This window comes from Manihot esculenta, chromosome 4 (assembly GCF_001659605.2).
Source record: "Manihot esculenta cultivar AM560-2 chromosome 4, M.esculenta_v8, whole genome shotgun sequence".
Classification (NCBI taxonomy): Eukaryota; Viridiplantae; Streptophyta; class Magnoliopsida; order Malpighiales; family Euphorbiaceae; genus Manihot; species Manihot esculenta.
In genome coordinates, this window is record NC_035164.2 from 29,921,558 (window position 1) to 29,935,067 (window position 13,510).

The 13,510-nt window shown below is 31.7% G+C and overlaps 1 protein-coding gene across 3 annotated transcripts; it reads left to right on the top strand.

The window, feature by feature from the left end:
- The first annotated feature begins 952 nt into the window (after nucleotides 1–952).
- On the top strand, nucleotides 953–11,759 carry LOC110613027. Of its 3 annotated transcripts, none has more exons than XM_043956298.1 (15): nucleotides 953–1,459; nucleotides 2,061–2,155; nucleotides 2,259–2,372; nucleotides 3,763–3,867; nucleotides 4,195–4,266; nucleotides 6,068–6,180; nucleotides 6,869–7,003; nucleotides 7,880–7,948; nucleotides 8,318–8,405; nucleotides 8,494–8,565; nucleotides 8,653–8,753; nucleotides 9,404–9,521; nucleotides 10,603–10,662; nucleotides 10,746–10,856; nucleotides 11,372–11,759. In XM_043956298.1, the coding sequence occupies exons 1-15, from the start codon at nucleotides 1,360–1,362 to the stop codon at nucleotides 11,477–11,479; spliced, it is 1,461 nt and encodes a 486-aa protein (XP_043812233.1). In that variant the 5' UTR covers nucleotides 953–1,359; the 3' UTR covers nucleotides 11,480–11,759. The 3 variants fall into 3 exon arrangements, with proteins under 3 accessions (XP_043812233.1, XP_043812234.1, XP_021609622.1); XM_043956299.1 differs by having other exon boundaries at nucleotides 953–1,369; XM_021753930.2 differs by lacking the exon at nucleotides 953–1,459 and adding an exon at nucleotides 1,625–1,869.
- Nucleotides 11,760–13,510: the final 1,751 nt, after the last annotated feature.

The following is a 13,510-nucleotide window of genomic DNA, read 5'->3' on the forward strand; positions in this document are numbered from 1 at the left end:
ATTAATTAAATATTTACATTTAATATAATTTTAATTAATATATAAATTTTTAAATTTAATAATTTATGTGATAATTTAATAGTGTAGTTAGCATATTTACGTGTATTATTATTATTTATTTTGTTATATAGATTAATGATAAAACGATTGAAAAATTTAATTTTTATATTATTTTATATTTTAATTTAAATATTTAAAAATTTAATTAATTGATCTAATATTTATATTTAAATACAATTTTAATTAATTTTCAAAAATTAAAATATAACTCTTTAAATAGAATTTTAAATATAATATTTTATTATTTTTTAAATATAAACTAATTTTATATATAAAAATAATATTAATTTATATTTAATTATATTTAATTTTTTAAAAAATAATAATTTAACTATTAAATATATAATCCACCGTTTTATTTTAAAAATTTTATAATAAATATATTATTATTAATTATTTTGTATATACTTTTATTTTAAATTAAATAATTTATTTAATAAAAAATATATATAATTATTACTGTAAACTAAAATTTATTACCGTTGAAAATATATAAATTAAATTTTTTATTTTTAATTTTAATTTTTAAAAAATTAATTAAAATTATTTAAATATAAATATTTAATTAATTTATTTAAAATTTAAACATTTTGATTAAAATATAAAATAATATAAAATATTAAATCTTAATTAATTAAAAATAATAATAATACATATATATTGTAGACTAAATTATTAAATTATCATGTAAATTATTAAATTTCAACGGTAATCAATTTTTTATATTAATTTACATGATAATTTTTATATTTTTGTTTATAGTTTATTTTTTACTATTAAATTTATTTATTTATTTATTTTTATAAAAAAAGTAAATTTTAAAATAAAGTTATACCACGCACGTCCGGTGCCACCATGGCTTTGGCTTAGCTGACCGACATAAAGATAAAAATAAAACGAAAATAAAGAAAAACAGTGTAGAAATCTGAAAATGAGTTTCCCTCCGAAGGGGACGCGTTCGTTATAGTTCAAAGAAAGGGCGAGAAGAGCAACGAAGGAAAGGGAAGAAACGCTTGAATTAAAGCTTGATTTATATCCATTTATTCAACAGTGAATCCATTGGCAATTGGGAAAGAAATTACTGTTGAGGCTTTGTGTTCTTTTGGCTTTTCTACTAAGCTTGATTTCCATTTCTGTTTTGTTTTGATTCCAATGCAAAACCCTCCTCTTCAATCTATCGAATCTTCTTAACATATTCAGAAGATGAAGATGATGATGCTTCCATGTATGTAGACACTGCTACAATTCACCTTCTGAGGAGAGACAGAAAGGTTGTTTGGTTTAGATTTGGACGAAGAAATGGACACGGGTAAGAAGAAAGAAGTAATTCGATTGGAAAGGGAATCTGTAATTCCAATTCTCAAGCCTAAGCTCATTATGACATTGGTCAATCTCATTGGTATATTATGCTTCCTCCTCCCCTGTTCAATCTCTTTCACTCTATTTTTGTCAAATTGCGTTGCTTTTTTGTTGTTTTTTTTTTTTTTTGGCTTCTGTAAACACATGGGTCTTCATTGTTTTTGAAGCATGCAAATTGGTTCTATGTTTATTTGTATAATTGGTTCTTTCCAGCATTTGATTTGGTTACTACTTTTAACCTTCTGTTATTTTTGTCATTTTTCATCCTTTTTGTCCTCTCCAATTTGTTTCTCTTAATCATATTAGGCATCCTCCTCCTATTTGATTGTCCCAGTTCTATATTTTCTTTCCATGTTCAGTCTTGGCATTGATTCTGCCCAGCTCTTAACCTTTAAATTGGTGAAATCACCTTGCTAGGGTGATGACATTAGCAACTTGTTTTATCCCATGGTAAGTTATGCAGGCAATGAGCTTCATCCTTCCTTTTTTGGAAGGGAGAAATAAAATCTTACCTGGGAATTCTAAGAACTTTTATTTTTTTTTGTGTTGCTGCTGATCATGACTTAGTGTACCCTTCTGGGCTAGTTTTTCCGTCTTGTAAAATCCCTCGATTGACCTTGAGCTTTTTTCACATTCTGTAGAACTTAGTTCTGACCGTGCTGAATTTCTAAAGCTCTGCAAGAGAGTTGAGTACACAATTCGTGCTTGGTACCTTCTGCAGTTTGAAGATTTGATGGTAATCTTTTCCCCCTCTTTTCCTTGTTCTCTAGCGATTCTGGGGCAAAAAAATATTCTTTCTCAGCATTGAAGCGTCAATGAAATGTCTAATGTCTGTGCAGCAACTATATTCCCTCTTTGACCCGGTAACTGGGGCTCAGAAATTGGAACAGCAGAAACTATCTCCTGAAGAAATTGATGTACTTGAACAGAATTTCCTAATACACTTATTTCAGGTATTCTTGCTGATTAACCTTATGATTATGTTCTAGGGTTGCCAAGTCTATACAAGGACAAAAGCCATCACTAAATTGATAGGGAGGTGTTTTAATGATTTTCTTTTATTATTTAGAGATGCAAATGATATTTGTTGTCAAACAACCTTAAATTTAGGCTTGGGCTTAGCTCGACTAGGCTCATTTGTAGAACAAGAAGAATGACTCTAGCTTAAAACAACATTGTTCATATATGGCTCATAAGTCTAAACAAATCAAAGTCTTTCTTACAAACTTAAGTTGCAAGTAAATAATTAACTTTTTTCCTTAAACTTTTTTTATTTTAAAAATCTTTATGTCTTTAGCAGTGCTCTTGTAAAACCGTACGAAAAAAGTGTAAACTTAAAGAATATGTTGCTGGTATGCACTACAAAATTAGAAAAATAAAAAATTTGTATATGATTTTCTTTTCTTGAAGAATTATAAATGAATATAACTATGTATATCATAGACAAAAATATGTAGATCTAGATTGAGAAGAAAACTATTAATAATGTTAGATACTAGCTTTTTCACAAACCTGTAAACAAATTGGCTCACTAGCCTAGATGAAGCAAGTTTTGTCTATGTGGGTCATTTATATCCAAGCATTAAAAGTAAGATTGGGCTTGTCCCATTAATTGCTGACGAACTTAAAAAATTTTTATTGAGCCAAATTTTTTAGTAGCTCACGAGCAACTTTGTGTTATGTATCAGATAGGAGCAGCCTTTAGAATAGAGAATTAGACAGAAAGAAATAGAAAGAGACTTGGTTGAGAAAAGAATAGAAGGGGGAGAAGATTCAGAGAGAATTAGAGGAGAGAGAGAGAGAGAGAGAGAGAGAGAGAGAGTAGAAATAGAGAGAAAGAGATAGAAGAAGAGAGAAAGAAACATCTTTCATACTATTGATCTTGGATAGAATCCTCTTTACAGGTAACTTTCAATTTATAATTGATTTGGATAAATTCCTCATAGGTGAGTTCCTATTTAAACTATTTTGGATCCTACCTGCTTCTTACATTTACAACCGACTCAAGAAAGTAGTTGCAACTTATAACTAACTAACATAGAATACTGCTGGACAAATTCCCTTTGACTCACCTCCTTGAAAGTTGCATTCACAGTCAACATCTTAATGGCTACTCTACTCCTTAATGATAACAATCGGCTCATTTATGACACTAAGTCTACACTAAGAGAAGGAATCACATTGGCCTCATAAGGTGTAGAGAGGATGCAAACTTAGTTAAAAACTAATAATGTTATCTGCAATAATCTATAGTTAGCAACCCTACATGTAATTTTCTTTTTTCAATTTATTGGTACATCGCTAATGGATTTTCTTTTCCCCATTTTCGCACATGTCGTACAGGTTATGGATAAGAGCAACTTTAAGATAACAACTGAGGAGGAGATTGATGTTGCACTCTCAGGGCAATACCTTTTAAACCTTCCCATCAAAGTAGATGAATCCAAGGTTTGTGAATTGTCATCACCTTTTTGTTACATAATTTGTTTTGTATGGTTTTTGTATAATATTCTATTGTTTTATGTATATCATGGTTATTTCATTGGGTCAGGGTGTATGTAATATAAGCTCAATGTTACAGAAAAGCGAGCTTGATAGTAGTTAGAGAAAATATTTATATGCTATTTGTGCAAAATAAATTAGAGTGTATATAATGAGTGCAAGAATCTAGATACAAATACTTAATCTAATGTTTACAAAGCTCATGCTCATATGAATTTGAGTTCTCTGTAGCCGTACTCTATTCCATTTTCCTCTCTATTTTATTGTATATAGCTTGACAAAGAGCTTTTGAAGAAGTATTTTGCTGAGCATCCTCATGAAGATCTTCCAGACTTTGTTGATAAGGTATTTTTATTTATTAATGTTCAAGATTGTTAGCCTTCAAAATTATTCTTTCTTGGGTGTCAATTTTCACAATGTTTCTTTTCTTGTGTTTGGGAGAATAGTTGGGGTGGTTGATGGCTATCGAATGAAAATATCTCCCATCTCTTAGCTGTTGTTTTCTACTGCTTAGAATTCACTTGGAAATGTCGCGTGTTTAATAAAATGTAAAATTCAATTGATTACCATAAATTTCATGTTTGATGTAATTTATAATAGGAGTTTATTTCTCCTTTATGTCCTAAAATATCCTCAATAACAAAGAAAAAATCCTTAATTTCCTAAACATATATTGGATAACATGCATCCTTATTATGTAATTTAAATTTAACTTATTTTTATTTTTTCTAAAAAAATCCTTGATGTAATAATTTTTTTTTGAAAGGAATAAGTATATTCTAATTATGCGCAAACTGTGTTTAGTATTTGATTTCAGAATATTTATTTCAAATATTGCATGAGAGAGAGAGAGAGGGACGAAGGAATGAGAGAGAAATACAAGTATGAGAGGGAGAGAGAGATAGAAGAAAGACAGAGGGAGGGAGGGAGGAGAGAGAAAATATGTGTGCAAATGACACTATGCTTATAGGTATTTTGGTTCAAAAAATGCGATTGTCTTAATTCTTGTGGAACTCATTTTAAATTCTACTTATTCTGACTTGAGTTTAGTTTTATTCAACTGAATTCATGAAATGTTAATCAATGTATATATTTTTTCCAAACTAAACTACAAAGTATGGAAATCAATTGAATTCCACAAAATTTTGTATAATTCATTTGAACCAAACAAGCTGTAAAAATTTTGATTTTTTGGTTTTGTATGTGTCCTTTAATGCTATTGCTCATCTTTCCATGACTCTCTAGCATGGGAAACAGTTGGATCTCAGCTCTTTTAGAAGTGAATTGATTCTGTACTCTGTATTTGTGCTTTCTATTATTATTATTCATTATAGGTAGTTGGTAACTGATTATTGCACTTGGCACTAGAGGTTCCAAAGTGAATCTCGTTAGATACCACTTCATTGTAGATTAATAGTTCTTTTAAATATATGAAAACAAAAAAGAAAGTTCTATTGTGCAGCGGAAGATGTTTTTATCTTTATATGCTGAATGAAGATGAAGGCTATTATTAAGGCTCAGAAGATGAGATGATGAATATTATCTTTGCATTGCTGAACAAGATGATCCTTATTATTAAGGCTCAGAGATGATGAACATTAAACTATGTGATGAACAATATTATAACAAGGAAGTCAGGATTTTGCTGCCCATGCATCATTATTATTTACTTGCTTCCTGCTTCACTTAGTTTGATTTCTGATGACTAGCATCGTTATACCTTGTCTATATTCCAAACCAATTGACCTGGACTTTGCGTATTAACCGAGAGCCAACTTTGTTACTGGAAAAACTTCAGTGCCCTGAGGGTCACATGACCTTCCTTATGAAATTGTAAATGTTAATAAGGGGTTTCAGCGTAAAATTATGGAATTTTGCTCACTGATTTTTTTGATAGCTAGAATTTTAACAGTGTAGTGTGCTTACTAACTTGACACATGATGTGCTATACAAATCTATGAGTTCCAAGACCTTGATGATTGTCCCATATTATTATATGTCTTCTTTATTTAATCCACACTTAATGGGAAGTGTAGGTCTTGAATTTTTTAAGTGTTAAGCTTCATTTACGGTTAATTTGATTATAAGAATTGCAAGTTCGTATGAAGCTTCTAGAAACCTAATGTCTTTTATGATTATATTTTAGTTTGTTGTCTTTCGACGTGGGATTGGAATTGATCGGACAACTGATTATTTTGCTTTGGAGAAAGTGGACATGCTCATTGCACGGTTTTGGGCATTTCTTTTGAGAGTGACTCGGTAAGCATTTTTGGCCTGTAATGTGATAACCTTAATTTTTCAGGATAGTGTTGATGTTCAATTTGGGTTAAACCTAACTCACCCCTAAAACTAGCCGAAAGGGAGGAGTGCCTAAGGCCTTTGGGCACGTTACCTCTATCTCAAAGAGTGCCTAAGGCCTTTGGACATGTTACCTCTATCTCAAACTGATGTGTGATTTAACACACCCCTCACGCTATGACTATATTAGAGCATGACATATTTGTGGGAGGTCCAATACCGATGGCAGACTCTGATACCATATTAAATTTGGGTCAGACTTAACTCACCCCAAAAGGTAGTTCAAGGGGAGTGCCCTTAAGGGCCACATTACCTCTATCTCCGATATGGGACTTGACATATAATTCTGGGGAGTCAGAATCAAAAACAGTTCGAATCCTTCTGTAGCCAAGTTTGCTTAATTGCAATTGAAACATGTTGAATGAAATTTAAAGTCTCATATTTTCTAGACAATCTAATAATTATCATAGTCTGCATTTCTGATATAAAGCTTGCACCTATGCAATTCTTTGTTTTTTGTGATTCCTAAATGTGAATTTACTGGAAAGAGATTACTTGGGAATGAACTTTGGCACTCAGTACCTTTAATTTAACTTGTGTTGTGCATTTAGTTTTCTTTTAAACATTTCCAAGGTTGTGGTGCTTGCAGGATAGAAAAACTTTTGCATAGAAAATTGAGGAGACGGCGTAAACAAGATCCAAAGAAGGATGATGAAACTAACTCAGAAGCAGCTCAGGATGACTTGTGTGTTGAACGAATTCGTTTGGAGAATATGGAACTAAGGTTGTATATAACATTTGAATTTTCTGGACCAAAATTTTCTGATTATTATTATAGATTTTCAACATGCCCGTGTACAATGTACCTGTGCTTTATGTGTGCCATTCTAAGCTGCTTGTTGGCTGTCTTGCTTTTTTTTATACTTTGCAAAAAAGTTTCAAATTCTATTTATACATGAAATTTAGTCCACTTTTAATAGTAAGTACGCTCAAAATATCCTGAATATTTGAATAAATACATTTTCTCAAAATTTGAAATGATTTTGTGTTTTGATTTGCTAAATAAATAACTTCTAGTGGTTATTGCTTGATTTTGAGTACGTGCTACTTATGATTGATTGAATAATGTCGTGTAGCAAAATCTACTGTCTTGCAAACATTTGTATGTGAACATGTGTCTGCCCTCTCTTTCACATACATGCACAAAATCAGGGGAAAAAAATCAGAGATAGATGATTAGAAGTGTCAGCTTCACCTTTTTGTTATAATCTATGTTTGACCAGTTTCATTGGGTTGACTAGCAGTCGCTTTGCTGTTTACTGTTGCTATTAAGTGTATTTATATATGATATACTCTAGTTAATGTGGCGACAATAGCCTGGCTAGATCAAGATTGGGAATCATGATTTCATTTTTCCAACAGTGGGAATTTAACTTGTAAAATTTAGAAGCTTGAAAAGTCTTGCACTGAACATCTGCGCTCTTTTTTGGTGGAAGACTGCAATTTTATTATACTATTTCCTCCTCTTTTTTTTGGGAAAAAAAGGTAAGAATTTTGTTATCATGAATAATTATGGGCATTGGTCAAACAAAGAATCTATTGAATTTGAATCTCTTTTAAATGCTGCTGCTCGTTGACATATTTCTTTTCTTGTCCTCAGTATTAGGAATTTGCTAGGCAGTAATACAATCCAAGAACCTACATTTGATAGGATAATCGTTGTTTACAGGTATTGCTTATTTTTCATTTGTTTTTAACTGTTGGTTTCTAAATAATGTCTTTGAGGGCATGTTGTTGATTCTGAGCACAAGTCCATATTATTTTGATTGTTGAACTCTGTTATCCATGTAACTACCAGTATTCTGATGTGGAGGTATCAGTCCTTTTGACATCAGGAAGTAGAGGGCTCTTTTGTTAGGTTTTATTGCATATTAGTAAAAGCTACTTTGATGATACTCTTATGAGCTATGGGATTATTTTAAAATTGGAGAGAGGGGATTACTGAAGTGTTCTCTGAATTATTTTTCAGTGAAGTTAACTTTGAATTGATCTGATCATAATAATTATTTACTGATACAAAAAGGTGATGGCTTTCCAGGCGAGCAAGTACCAAGTCGAAAAAAGAACGAGGAATATATGTGAAGCATTTCAAAAATATTCCAATGGCTGATATGGAAATAGTTCTTGTGAGATTTTTGCCATATCTCTCGTCTCTTTTTCTAATCTTTGTACCAACTTTTGACATGCTGTTGATACTTTTTTATGCCCTTACAGCCGGAAAAGAAAAATCCTGGGTTAACTCCAATGGATTGGGTCAAATTCTTGGGTTCTGCTATAGTTGGACTGGTTAGTTATATGTATGAAGTCTTATTTGTCTGTTCATTTTCCTTTTCTTTGTCTGATCATATGCACTTATCATGCTTTTGTTTGTAGGTTGCTGTGATTAGTTCAGTTGAAATGCCTAAGGCTGATCTTTGGGTCATCTTTGCTATACTTTCCACTGTGATTGGTTACTTTGCTAAGACATACTTCACGTTAAGTCTCTCTCTCTCTCTCTCTCTCTCTCTCTCTCTCAGTATGCGTGCACAGAACTAGACACATTTTATCTTTTCTAGATTCCAAGAGTAGCTGGGATGTTCAGCATTATTGGTTGTGGGTACGAATGAAATAGAAAACTGAAAAAAAAAAGGAAAACAAGAGAGAGACAGAGAATCTTTGTATAAGTTGACCTTGTCAAATGATTGTATCCTTTTCATTACAATGCAAGGTATCAAATGCAATGTGTGTATTCCTCCTTACTACCTCTTTTTTTTTCCTATTCTGTTAATCAAATTAAAATTGCTACTATATTTACAAAGAATTGGTGGGCTCTAATGCTCTCAATGAGAGTAAGTCGGCCAATTTGCTTCTAGAATTGCTAATTTTATACTTTATGCCAATTTAGGAGATGTTTTAAGTTGAGATGTGGCACTAGAGGGGATCGAGCTTGTGTTGAGATAGACATTTTGATAAAGACTTGAGTTGTAATCATCAACTTTTAGCAGCTGTTCTTGCTGGCTGCACTTTGTGAGCCAAATATATATTAATAGCTAGTTTATCTCCTTTTTTACTGCTTTCTCCTCTCCCCCCACTTTCATTTTTTGATGCTTACTGATGCTTTTAATATTTCTTCAACAATCTGCAGGTTTGAGCAAAACTTGGCTGCATATCAGAACTTAATTACACAGTCCATGTATGACAAACAGTTAGATAGTGGAAGGGGCACTCTTCTTCACCTGTGTGATGATGTGATTCAACAGGAAGTGAGTTTTAAGCTTGATATTATCTTTTCCATTTACCATCAACTATGTTTGAGAGAACTAGTCAGCTGTTATTATTTGGTCCTGTGTGATTTATTAACCCACATATATGTTTTTTCTACAAAAATTATACGCTAATTATTGACAATAAATCAATGTTTAAAACTGCATTTTTCCTTTTTCAGTAATGATTGTAAATGTGAAATATAAAACATGCATAGAAATTAAGTAGTGCTAGTAAAAGTAATTTGAAAGGATAAGAAATAAATGTTAATTTTGTAATTTTAACCTCCTCATTAACCAAAATTATTTAAATAATGCTCATCATCAGTTATTTTAGTATTTTAACATGGTACTTAATCTTGTACAAATTTTATTATTTTATTATTGCTAGTATAAATAAGATTATACATAGCATTATATTTATTTCAGTTTTTCATATTGTAATTTTTGTTCAACAAATGAAATGTAGGACGCGTTATCTCCTTTTTTTTTTTTTTTCTATTCAACTATTGGATTGATCAAGCATGGTATATAGTATTATAATTAACATGAGAGGCTCCTAAAACCAAATTGAAACTGGTGCAAGCACCATTGTAATAGCCCAATAGACTCGGTTAATCAAAGTCCAAAATGAATAAATACATATGATGCTAATCTCAACATAGTGCAATGAAAGTTCTGGACAGAGAATCATCTATCCAATTGAAGGCGAAAAGTGTGCTTAATTAACATTTATCTAACAATAAAGGAACTTTCCATTACTGGCCAGTAATGTGGTTTTTATATGATGCTAACAACAATCTATCTTCATATTGAGCCCCATTTATGTTACAATAATAATTGCTCCTTGCATATTTTATTAAAACATATGCATTCTTTTCCTTTCAAATGTTCCACTTCCCATTTGTACTTTTGCATACATATTATAGATGGATAGATTAGAACTATGTTTCTCGTAATTAAGAGTCATAGTAACACGTCAACATTTGGTCATTTGAAAGGATTAACCTAATTCAGGATTCAAGGATGTCTTGGATTTATATATGTTTTTCCAGATGGTTTAATCAACTTGATATTTCAGGTCAAAGAGGTTCTTATCTTATTTTTCATATTGATGGAACAGGGCAAGGCTACTCTGCAGGTATGCATCTCTGGTTGTCCTTTCTTTGTCTTTGAAATTAATGTATCTTCATTTATGTACAACTCTGTGATGATGTGAAATAGGATTTGGATCTGCGATGTGAGGAATTAATCCAAGAAGAGTTTGGAGAGAGATGTAATTTTGATGTGAATGATGCAGTTCATAAGTTAGAGAGGTTCGGCATTGTTTCTCGGGTGAGAAACTGTATTTCAATGTGCTGTTTCTATCTGCCAAAATGGGAATGTACTTTTAGTTTCTTATAATTTTTATTAATGATTCTTTAGGCATCCAAAAAGTCCAGTTGGTTGATTGGGAAATTTGGATGTCAGCTTAAAGTTGTTTTAAGATGAGTGCATGCTAATGAATGGCATCGTCTTAGGTTCAAGTGTGGGGCTTATGTAATAACAAGGGAGTTATTGTCTATGTCAAAACAAAAGGTATATGTATTTGCATGGAGCCCTAAATAAAGTTAGTCATACACATTTTTCAGGGACTAGTACAAGTGAAAAGCTTGTTTGTATGAGTTTATTAATGCTATAACAGACCGTCTAAACAAGTTTTGGACTAAACACTTTCCACTGCCGTGAGAAGGCGTGACGATATCAGCTTAGGATGTAAAAATAGGCTTTGGGATAAGATGTATGCATTAGGAAACGTATTGCGTTTGCAGTTTTTGTTTCTTGTGTATCTGAAGTATCCTTGAATGCAGGATACTATTGGACGGTATTATTGTGTTAGCCTAAAACGTGCGAATGAGATTATCGGCACCACTACAGAAGAGCTTGTCCTCAAGGCAAAACAGGGTATTAGCACTTGATGTTCTCTGGAAGGTTAGCTAGCTTCTTGTATATCATTACTACTTTCCAGGTGTATTACCTTCAGCCTGTGAGCACCTCTAAATATCTGCCACGATGGTTTACCTGATTGCTTCTTTATTCTGTTTTCTATTTCAATAATCAATTGTTAATATTGTAAATGAAGAAAGCATATGAGAAGTGACTTTGCGGCTTCGTTTAGTGTAATCTCATGTGCTGATTTTTATTGTTGAATCTGATTCATTTGAAATCGGATGAATGAACAGTTTAAGTTATGCGAGATTAAGGTTTTCTTTTCTTTTTTCCTTGTAAGTTTTTTTTTTAAAAAAAAAAAGATTAAGTTTGAGCTGATTTTATATATTGCAATCCAATGGGAAAAAAAAACTAATAGTAAAAAGTTTTATTAGTGAAATAAAAACAAATGAGCAATCGCATAATAAAATTATAAAAGAGTGAAAATGAAAATGAAAAAAAAAAATTCGAAAATTATGAATTTAACGTAGAAATAAAATCAAGATCCATTGTCTACTTTGCACGTTGTTAAGAGACAAACGAAAAGTTAAAATCTAGTTTTTAAGATGAAGAAATGCAATTTGATGCTTGATCAAATCAATTTCACTTCTTTCCAAAAAAAAAAAAAAGCTTTTAGTATATGGGGAGGAGGTTTTTGAGAGAGGCCCAGCAACGGCTATGCATGGCAGGTCCTTGAGAAATAGAGAAAACCATTTGGCTTGTCAGCTAAGCATACAACGATTATAGTATGCAATGTGATGAAATTAGTGTGAGAATCAAAGATATGAAGCACAAACAAAGTATTGTCTCAAGTGGAGGAACACAACAAACATAAAGAAAGGATGATTCAAACATGAGATGCCAATCAACCCAAGCTAGTGAGACAGCTGCGGACAAGACAAACAAATGGGGAACAAAGGAAGAAGCATCCATATGACTTATATATGTGGATATTTGAATTTTAGAAGGAAGAAATCAATTCAATTTTGAAAAATATATCAACATATTCTTTAGATATTTTCTGATAAAATATTTTCTATAGAGAGACTAAGAAATAAAATATTTATATTTTATTTTGATGACTGCTGGCCTTTGTCTAGGCGAGACCAGACCCAAGAGAAGAGCCTCTTAAATCGACCGACTCAATATCTCAAGCTCCGACCTGGACACGCAGGGCAGATTAAATCTACCATAAGCCCACATCCAATGGAAAATAGTTTAGTTTGGTGATGTAACATGAGGGAGAATAGCTGGCTTAATCACTTTGCAGCCCTGTCCGCATGTGCGCCAGAAAAATTAAATGGCCAGAAAAATTAAATGGCCGCCTGACGTAAAAAGAGGTTTTGATGTATCCGTACGTACGAATCTGAGTGACAGGTGGTACTATAGTAGAGAAACAGTTAAGCGTCACTGGTGGTAGGGGTGAGCATTCGGTCGGTTCGATTCAAAATCAAACCGAACCGAATAAACCGAAAATCAAAATTTTAGTATTTATGAAAATTTAATCGAACTGATTTTGGTCAGAAAATAAATCGAACCAAACCGGTCTGATTCGGATCGATTTGATTCGATTTGGTTTGATCGGTTTTAATTTTTAATAAATTTTTTATTTTTTACAGTATTTTAAAATTTAATTAAAATATTTTAATCTTAATTTAATTTTTCTATATTATTGAAAATAACATATTATTATCACTAATCGATTTGGTTCGGTTTTTTTGATTTTTTTCTGATTAAAACCGAATCAAACTAAAATAATTGAAATTTCTGAAATTAAAAATCGAACCGAACTGAATTGAATAAAAAATCGAATTGAATTTTCAAATTAATTCGATTCGATTGACTTTTCAATTTGAACTGAATACTGTTTACTCCTAATCGGTGGACTAAGGGAAAAGGGATCAAAGGAGAGAAACTGTCTCTCCGCCTCAAATTACAGGAACACTGTAAAATTCTTTTTCTCAGGAACATCACATCTCATCCATGCGAAGAATAGAAATAGTTTTTAAATTGTGTTTTTT